Here is a 10,550-nt window from a genome sequence, read left to right on the forward strand (position 1 = left end):
ATAATTTATTGGACTTCTTTATAATGCTTACTGGCAGTGGATCATATGTTCTTATCACAGTTCCTCTCTGTTCAGCTGAGAATCTGGCCCAGCATTTTGTGGTGTTTGTGTTCGCAAACAAAATCAAATGTATCTATAGTAGAACCTCAGAGTTACAAACACCTTGGGAATGGAGGTTGTTCATAACTGAACAAAATGTTATGGTTGTTTCAAAAATTTACAACTGAATATAGACTTAATACTGCTTTGAAATTTAATTATGAAAAGAAAATGAAAAATGCTTCTGTTAATCTTCTTAATTTAAACTAGTACACCAACAGTTTCTTTACCTTGTCAGTTTTTTTAATGTTCCCTTTATTTTTAATTGTTTACATGTAACACAATATTGTATTGTATTTTCTTTTTTAAAAGTTCAGTTGCCTAGTTGTGTATTTCAGGTTCCAAATAAAATGTGTGGTTGACTGTCTGGTCAGTTCATAATTCTGATATTCCTAACTCTAAGGTTCTACTGTATTGAAAATATGCATATCAGTTGGGGCCAGATCTTTTGTGGGTTAGAAAATGTTATTTTCTAGCTATTCACAAGAATACATTGCTCAACTGCACTAAGGATGTAAGCAACTAGTCGACTACTCCATCAACTAATCGCTTCCCCACCTTGCTGCCTCCATCAGAGGCAGCAAGGGCGAGGAGCAGGAGCCAGTCCTGGGGGGAGCCAGCTTAAAAGCTGGTTTCCTTTCCCCCAGCTCTTAATACATTTAAAAATCAGAAGTGCAGCAGGGGGACCCGGTGTGAGTTGGGAATCAGCTGTCCCGGCTCACGCTCATTCCCCCCCCCCCCACCTCCCACTACACCTCATCCTTTTAAATGTATTAAGAGTCTGCCAGCTCTTAATACATTTAAAAGGCAGAGGTGAAGCAGGGTTAGTTCCCGGGGCAGGGAGCTAACCCCGGTGCAGCTCCCCTGCTTATTGACTAATCAACTAGTTGATGGAAAATCTTTTGACTGGTTAATTAGTTGATTAAACTAAATTTAACATCCTTAAACTGCACTGAAAACCATGTACAGTATGACCAACTGTTTTTATCCACTATAGGATCAATAACAATACTTTAATATCAATAACAATACTTTCACTGAATTCTGTAGTGCACAATCAAACGTATAGATATTTCATTTACTCAACTCAAGAACATAACTTTGCATATGATCCTGTATATAATGTGCCATTCTTTCTTGTGATACTACATGTAATTACATTTTTTACCTTTATGTCTTTATATTCTTATTTTTCAGTGTCTTGTGTTTGAAGATTCTCCACTTGGGGTGCAAGCAGCATTGGCAGCTGGGATGCAAGTGGTTATGATACCAGATGAAAATTTGAATCAAGATCTTACAAAGGATGCCAATCTAGTACTGAAATCTATGGAGGATTTTAAACCTGAACTGTTTGGTTTACCGCCGTATGACTAAAGACTAATATTTTTCAGCATGTTCTTAGTTGAAGATTGGGGAGCAGGGAATGAAAATTTAGAGTAAAATATTAACTATTTTTCATTTTTCTTACCAAAACAAGATAATGAAGTCTTTTGTGAATTACTGTTAAATTTCTCTGGATATTCTTGGTTTGTCTTCTTCAGTGCTAAGTGGAAGGAATATTCCTTTTTTCCTATCCTTCACTTCTGTTAGTCTTGTCATCTCCATAATGTTCTGTACACTCGGTGCATTTCCAAAAGTGCAAAGACAGTCTTCTTCAAACATGGAGATATTTTGCTCTAGTTTGCTTGAATAACATACTTCTTAGAAAACAGCACTCAGCATTTTCCTTGTTAGGCATAGGCTGTTGTCCTCTTACACCACTGTTTAGCATTGTTGCTACCACCTATCCCTAACGTATACATTTGTCTTTTCTGTTCTTTGTCTTCTGTTGGGTTTTTGGTTTTGTGCATTTTACTTTCATGTTCTCTTTTTTGTTCTCTTTCTTTTTGTGAAAAGAGTGCAGAGGCCACCACTGTCAGCCATAGACTCTTGCAGCTAAACTGATTGCTGTGTAAGCCTCTGTAACTCTACTACTCCTTACCTATTCCCTCATCTCATTTTGTATCATCTCTTTTCCGTCCATTTTGCTCCCAACAATACTTCTCACATAAACCTTTCTCACTTGGTCTACACTATGGCTATGCCTTCACTTCCAGTTCTTCTGGCAGAAAATATGCTAATGAGGGACTCATTAGCATAAATCGTGATCTCATTAGAATATTTTCTGCCTTTTCTTTTTGCACAAAAAGTTTTTGCTCAAAAAGAAGCAATGTGGAGGGGAGTTTTTGTGCAAAACCCTCCTTTTGCACAAGAGCCTTATGCTTGTCCCAGACTGGCATAACGATCTTGTGGAACAAGGGGTTTTTGCACAAAACAGCTACGACCACACTGCCCGTTTTTGCACAAAACACCCTAGCACAAAAGCGGAACAAAAGAGAGTATGCAAATGAAGTGCGGGAAAATACTAATCCACGCTTAAATTGCATTGCCTCTTGAGGAAAAACTCATAGTGTAACTGTAGCCTCAGTATTTAGTCCGTTCTTTAGTCTTCATGAGCTCATTCACAAGGCTCCCTACCTTCTCCACAGTTAAGTCTTTCTGAAGGCTTCTAATATTATTTTTACTACAGATAATTGTGCTGATTCAATACCAAAAGTAATATTTTGTTTGTTTTGTAGCTTATCTTTATTTTGCCAACATTCATCTTTGCCACCCTGTATATTATATTAATACTTGCTAACTCCAGTCTATTGCTGTCTGTCTTTTGCTTTTGAGCTCTTCAGGAAATAATTGTGTCTTTGTTTTTGTTTTTGTTTTGGAAAGCATTGTGTGCGCTCCCATAAACAAACAAATAATAATTTGCAGGGCTTGAAAAACGCGTTTACTGGCGACGCGTGCATGCGTAGTGCGGGGCTGGCGAGCGGCTTTCGCCACCGTTTGTCAAGCCCTGATAATTTGTATGGTGACAGCTATCCAGAGTAGTTCCCTACCACTTTTGTTCTCCTCTATGTCTTGACTTCCATGTACTCCTTTGCCCCAGTCCCCAGATAGGACAACATTAAATTACAAGATCTTGACTCTTGTATAGAGATAATGATTGCATTCTCAATTTGAAAAAAAAATAACAGTGGGAAGCCTTTAATTACTCCCATAATCACAGTAAAACTTTTTTTATGAAGATAGTGATCATAAAAATGCTGAAGATAAGAAACAGGTTCTTCAGTATTTTATTTCAGTTAATAATATCTGAAATTCTATTTCCTTCTATTATGCATGTGAAAAAATTAAATGGTTGAATTATCAGAATGCTGTTTGTTCATTTTTTAAATAAGTGGACTATTAAAAATAACAGATTGTAACTCAAGAACTCTGAGGTGAAATATTTCTCTAGCATTTCTGCTGCTCACATTTAGCTTGTCTTTTTTAATAAGAAGCCACGAATGAAAGTTGAAAGGCTGACTCAAATTCTTAAAGGTATTACATGAATTTTTAATTGTTGTTTTCTATTAAAAAAATTTAATTTTGTTTTACCATTTAAAGCACTCTTCATATGTGAGTATACTATTTAAATACCTTAAAGTTAATGGTATCTTATTTCAAACTATCAGTAGATTATTAATTGGTATCATAAAAATATTGTCAAAAACAATATAGTAATAGTATTTCATCTGCATTGCCTTTCATCTAAGGATCTGAAAGTACGGGGAATGATTATTGCTATTTGTAAAATTATTTTGCGTATAATTGTTGACGTTATAGTGAGTATTTATGTTGTATCTACAATCCAATGAAAATAATGCAAATCCTATCTCTTCTGTTGCCATTCAAGATGACCGAAATTTTATTGCACAGTTCCTTCATGGCTAATGTTGCATATTAGAAAGTGTTACCATACAGTAATAATTCTGAGCTTTCAAGTGTAAAACAGGTGGCTTTTGGGATCTGTTTAGTTCATAATTGCTGAATTCCAACTGGGGACTTATTACATAGAACAAGCTCTAATAAATTATAATTGGTAACTTTTCCAAAGTGTTGTATACATTTAATTTAACTTGGAGTTTAAAGAAAAAGGCACATGTCACATTCAGTGTTGTCTCAAAGGGTCTCTCACTAAAGCATTACAAAAACTTTCTTAAGACATATATTATTAGTTAAACATTTGATATTTATGGCAAAACACAAGTTCATTGAAAGTACCACCATGGGATAATGGAGAATCAATCAGGCATGCCACTCCATGCTTTTAACCAAGATGGTCAAGGTCATAACCCCATGCTCTGGGTACCCCTATGTGTCAAACTGCCAGAAGCGCAGACTGGACAATAGGAGATGGATCGCTTCATGTTTTTCCCATTCTGTTAATTTCTTCTGAACTTATCAAGATCAATCTTGAAACAAGTTCCTCAGTCAAGACAGATGGGGAGCCTGAACAGGGAGCGAGTTCTTCAACGTGTTAAAAGCAGTTCTAGGAGTGTAAAAATGAGAGCAGGAAAGAAGAAAAAAATATATGAGGAGAAGCTTAAGAATTAAAATAAGGGACTCTCTTTATTCAAAAAAATAACTCCATCAAAGATAAGAGAATGTGTTTTAAATAGAGAAGCACAGAACCACAGATTTTCCATAGGTACTGAAGATTTCCCAGAGGATGGCTTAATACAGGGTCAAAAATTGCAGTTAAATAAAGGAAAAAAAAAACCAATGGGCTGCCTTCCTCAGCAGAAATGTAGAGGTATTAATTACATGTGCAGGTCTCTCGGACCTCTTTTGTGTCAGTAAACCACTAGAATAAAAATATATTCAAGTCTATTGTTGGCTAGGTAAGTAGAGACAAGGTGCAACTTAATCAAGCACTTTGCTTGGAACCAAAGGCTAAACAGTGTTTGATCGAAGTTCAGACAATGTGGGCTTACTGTTCAGTGGTAAAAGAAAGCAAGAAATGGAAGATAAGATAGTCGAGCTGCTCTGCTTTGTTTGCATCTTCTCACAGAAAATAACATGTGACCAGCTGTCTAGCAAAGCTACCTTAGGCAATGAAGGGGAAGGGATTTAGATCAAGATAACCTTACAAGATGTCAGAGATCTTCTAAACAACTTGAATGAATTCAGTTCGGTGGAGCCAAATGCTATTTACCTGAGGGTGCTGAAGGAATTAGCTGAAGAAATCTTATAGCCACCGTCAATAACATTTACAAACTTGAGGATGACATGACAGGACCTGGAAGACTGGAAAAAGGCTAATACAGGTTGGACCTCCCTGATCCGGCACCCTCGGGACCTGACCAGTCCCAGACAAGGGGATTTGCCGGACCGAGGGGCCTCCTGAACTGTGCTAAACCACTGTCCCCCATAGGGTTCCAGCCACCTGCTATTGCCTGGTCCGGAGCGCTCCAGCACCCACTAGACCTGCTGCTGCTGGGTCCAGAGGTGCATGGCTGGTGCCGAAGCTTCCTGGCTTCCACCCGGTCAGAACTCCGCATTCAGCCCCCCTGCCACTGCCCAGATGCTAGGGCCAGATCTCACCACTGCACCGCCAACCTCCTCCCCACACATAAGCCCCGGACCAGACCTTTCAATACCTGGACTGTGTGATCCAGGAACATCTGTGCTCCTGCCAGACCACAAACATTGCCAGACCAGAAGAAGCAAAACATGGGGCAGAACAGTATTGGATGGTGCTCCAGAAGGTGGCGGCGGCAGACGGTCACTGTGACAGCTGCCTCACAAGTCCCACCCCCTCCTTCATAACATGGACAAGTCAGGCTGACTGGCCTATAATTTCTCATCTCATTTACACCCTTTCTAAATATGGGCACTATAGAGGCTGTACCTCCCTTAACAGGGGACAAGCGTGGCTGTGCAGTTTTCATTCTAGTGCCAAAAAAGGACAGGAAGAAGAAAAGGGAAATGTAAATAACAGGTCATAGAGATGGAAATAAAAAGGGGCAAAAGAAAATTAATGAAATCTTAGCCTTATAGAATGCATTTGCTAAAAATGCTTCTTTGACTTGAGAGCTGTGTGGATCATGCAAGTTGCTGTGTAGTGGTTTATAGTGGTCCTCAGCAGATAGGGCTTGGCTATAGTCCAAAAGTGTGATATATTTACCAGAAAAATAGGAAACCTGATTAAGTCGAAATGGATTTCATTATGGCTTATGAGCGCAGCCTTGTAAACTTATTGATTATGGCCCTTAACATTGTTCTTATTGATGAATGTATCTTGAGCATTCCAAAACTCTTAGCGTTTATTTGCTTCAAACCAAAATATATGTTATGCAAATAACTTTGTTTTGATTTTTAAACTAAAACATGGAAGGGGAGGGAATGTGTTTGTTTATTTTTTTTTCCCCTGCAGTAGGTCAGTAATTGGTTCTAATATATACATTGTTTCACCCTGTCAGATTGCTTTATCCCATGAAGTATCATTTTTATTATGAATGTTATAACTCTATTACATTCCTGGATAGTGTGAAGCATAAAGAGGGTGCTATCAAAATATTAATAGTCTTTTTTTACGGACAGGGATGGGTGCAGCCACTGTTTACCATTTGGCACCAAGACTACTGGTTCCATCTAAATGGAGGCTGGCCATGATAGTCCTCTCCCAATTCTTCCCTCTTCAGCACCAATTGTTTACACAGCTGAGATCTATGTTCACTGGGAAGAGACTCCTGCTGTTGAATAGAGGAGCTCAAAATTTGAGCATAGAAGTGGAGTTGATAAAGGACTCCTCTCATACATTGGTCCACAATCTTACGACAAAAGACCTATCAAGAACAGCATTACCTCTCAATGAGGCAATTATGGAGCCAATAAAAGCCCAGTGGCAAATGTCCACTTCCCTGCCCCCCACAGCCAAGAGAACCAAAAAGAAGTACTTTTTCCCACCTTATGGGTATGAGCTCTTGTATATGCATCACTCTTCCCCAGGATCCCCATTGATTGCTACAGCAAATGAACAAGTAAAACAGGGATTATAAGGGCAGACTCTGACAGCAAAGAATTATAAAAAGCTGGATCTTTTTGGTAGAAAGGTCTACTCGACAGGGTTTGCAGCTCAGGATCGCTAATCAGTATGTGCTCCTGAACAGGTATGACTTCAACATGCGACTTCCTGCTGAAGTATAAGGACTCTCCCCTCTGGTTCCTCATCTCTGAAGGAGTGAAACCAGCTCCCCGCCCCTAGCTATTAGTTCACTTTGGCGTACATGCCCACCACAGGTTGCAGACCTCCAGCATCATCAATGTGTCATGCGAGGTAAAATGGAAAATTATATTAGTAAAAAGGGTGACATGCTGAGAATCTGTAGTCTGATGTTCTCAGTCACTAGTGAGATTAAAATCAAGGGAAATTCCTCAAAGTGCTCCAGAGTCGCAGATGCATGCAGGACTCATCATGCTCCTGGATACACATTACTGCTATGGTGAGGTGAGTCTTCTGATGTCTTCAAATAGCCATGGAACTGTTCTCCCTAGCTTCTAGTGATAGCAATTGATAATTTTTTTAATATTCATTTTGGAGTACTGTGCCTTGCCCCAACCATCGCTTAACCAAAGTTCCTAAAAGAGGATTGATGCAGCACTCAGTGGCATGCCTGATACCAGCAAATACTGACATAAACACATCATCTCTGCATTAAAGTGCAAATGTATCCTCACTTTACTTCAGAGCAAATTTCAAGGTCTTGGTCCTAAACTACAAATCCTTTAAATGAGTGGGACCTGACTGCCACCTTATTTTAAAAAACCTTCTAAGCTGAGAATTTCAGCAATGAAGCAAAACAAATAATCTTGTTCAAACCATCCATTTAGCTGGACCAATCGTAACATTATTAGAAGCCCCAGTTTAAACAAGGTTTTAGAGATTTAATGGTTTTACCATGTCAGTTGTCCCCTGGGATCCTGGAAAGAGGAAACAAATTACTCTGGACTTGCATTGCTCAAAATTTTGTCCTGTATTTAAAAATAATACTAAGTGAAAGGAACCTTAAAAGTACTATGGATTTAGGTGTTAGACTAGAAGGAAAAACAGTAGTGGTACTCTTCCCAGCTCCACCAATAAATATAAAACCAGAGGTGAGAAATCCAAATGAGAGACCATTCACTGTAGGCTATTCAGAAATTGAAAATACAATTATGTGCTATCTGAGCTATGCTTACTTCTCCACTTGCTCTTCAGTGGAATATGTCCATGGACTGACTTGTTTTCTTTGGGCTTCCCTTCCTGATTAGGAGAAAAAAAGTACAGGGTTTCACAGTAAATTGTGCAACTCTGTGATCCTCCCTTTTCTTTCTTAATTAAAAATTTAAATAGTTAATCATTTAAAAGTCAATGTGCTTCTCAGCACTAGACATCCAAGCTAACACCCTACTGAGATGAATACGTCTCAGAGTGATTTTTCTAGTTATTTTGCAGATTCATACAGACACTACTGTTCTGGTTACCTTTGGGTCACATTTTTTAGGTTTTCTTCACCTTACAAAAAGTTTTTGCTTTTACTGAAAAGATGAGGGTCACGATAAGTACCAGTACAGCATATGGACTCTCACGGAGGGCATGCCAATACTATGAGATAAGGTTGAAACTAATATGGTTGATTTCTTCCTGCCTGATTTTGCAGAGTCAAAGATCCATGTCCTCACTGCAAGGAAGAATCAAATGTAGTCCAAAGCAGCACATCTCCATTAGAGAGCCTACTGTTGACTCAGAGAGCGAGGCACTGTGGGCAGCAGATCAGGAATAGCAATACTCCTCATGAAAAGCAGGAGTACTAAAATCAACTTCAGCAGCCCTTAAGGTTGATGCTAGAGGCTTGGTAGCGTGGATGCATCATTTAGAAAATCAAACTTATCTGGCTAAATTTGACCTAAATTCGTAATGTAGACCAGGCCTGACTGTTTCTGAATCCTACACAGTTACATGGAAATGAATAGTAGTGGAGACTAAATTGTCTTCCAACCCTAAGAGGGGATCCTGTCCTCTTCAGTGCAATGTTCAGTCACATTGGAAGGGCTGTGTATTGAGTTTACACCTCTTCCATAGCTAACTGTGCAATTTCATTCCCTCGGGGCATCTACTAGTCCTGAATTCATTTTAACTAGATGTTTCTACAATTGTATACAAAATGTAAAGTGGCTTTGGTGATTCTTGACAAAATTAGGCTTCGTACTCTCTGCCTGACCCCATGGAAGTAATAAAATAAAAGGTTCAGACATTTCTTATTTGACAGAGGCAGTTAATATTAAAGAAGAATGTCTCTCATAAGAATTACAGGGAATTGAAACCCATAAAATTTCATGCTAAATGGGATAGATATTAAGAAAATATATGCAGGTAATTTTACTTCCTTGGATTTGTCGTAAAGCTAAAAGTCAAATATTCGGTTTAAAATGTACGCTTTACATTTCTAACTACAGATCAATATTATTTATTTGCAGCTTGGCCAATAGAAATGTAATTTTATAAACATAGCTAAATGTCATTGTGACGGCCCTTGTGGGTGCGAGCGCCCCCTTCCGGCAGGGAAAGGGGGGTTCAGCGGACCCGCCGTCTGGCTGTTCGAGTGCGATCACCCGGCCGCGAGTCCGGGCCGGGGTTCAGCGATCTCGGGGTTCCTTTTCCTCGGGGCTGGCCCGGGGTACCAGTCTGCCCGGGGTCCGGGCTGGGGGACGGGGTCGCCTCCGGCGGCCTGCCGGTAAGTCGGGTCCCCGTCGGGACAGTTGAATTGGCAGGGTCTTCGCCCTTTTATCTATTCACCCCAGCGGGGTTACGTGGGTTGGGGTCTCGTGGTAGGGAGGGGGGACGTGGGGGACCCGGGCCCACCCTCTCCACCAGGTCCCAGCCCGGGGCCCTAAGTGGGGGGAGAACGAAATGTACGTTCCTCCCACGACAGGCGGGGTTTATCCCCATAACGCGCCTGTCCACGGGTGCCAGAAGGCCCCCGCCCCGGGCTGCTTCCACTCCCCGCTCTCCTCCTCCCCGACTGGGAAGGTCCCGCAGTCACTTACCCCGCCCGAGGCGCCGGTCTCGTCCCGCGGCCGTCGTGAGGGTTCGGGGTCGTTCTCTCTCCTCCTCCAACGCGGGGGGGGGGTTCCCCTTGGTGGCTGGGGCGGCGGTGGTGGCGGCAGCTCCCCTGAGTGCCGCCCCGTCCTGCTCCCCCGGGCCGCTTTTCAAACGGCCCGGGTGATGATGTCAGGGGTGTCCGTTCCGTCCCCCGGGCGTCCGGGCGTCCGCTGACGTCACGGCCGGGGCGTCCCGGCCTGACGTTGGCTCCGCGCGGCTCTGGCCGAGCGGAACGCCGTTCGGGCTCCTCGCCCGTCAGCTGGGGCTGTCCCTGGCCCCTCCTTCCCCGCCGGGGAGTTAGCCGGCTCCCCCCCTGCGGGGTTTCCTCCCTGGCCCGCTCTCCCCTCCTCCCAGGGCTGCCTGCCGGTCCGTCCGGCGGCCTCCAGGGGGCGCCGGCGGCCCTCGCTCGAGTGCGGACCTGCGGCGGTCCGTCACAGTCATCTTCTCTTCT

General features: G+C 41.8%; 1 protein-coding gene across 3 annotated transcripts in view; it reads left to right on the top strand.

The window, feature by feature from the left end:
* PUDP (pseudouridine 5'-phosphatase) overlaps nucleotides 1–4,062 on the top strand; it is a 121,630-nt gene extending 117,568 nt beyond the window's left edge. For all 3 annotated transcript variants that reach the window (XM_075915411.1, XM_075915394.1, XM_006114119.3), the window contains exon 4: nucleotides 1,297–4,062. In XM_075915411.1, coding sequence (XP_075771526.1) covers nucleotides 1,297–1,473 — 177 coding nt within the window. In that variant the 3' untranslated portion in view covers nucleotides 1,474–4,062. The remainder of the gene's footprint in view (nucleotides 1–1,296) is intronic.
* Nucleotides 4,063–10,550: the final 6,488 nt, after the last annotated feature.

Source organism: Pelodiscus sinensis, chromosome 1, assembly GCF_049634645.1.
Source record: "Pelodiscus sinensis isolate JC-2024 chromosome 1, ASM4963464v1, whole genome shotgun sequence".
Classification (NCBI taxonomy): Eukaryota; Metazoa; Chordata; order Testudines; family Trionychidae; genus Pelodiscus; species Pelodiscus sinensis.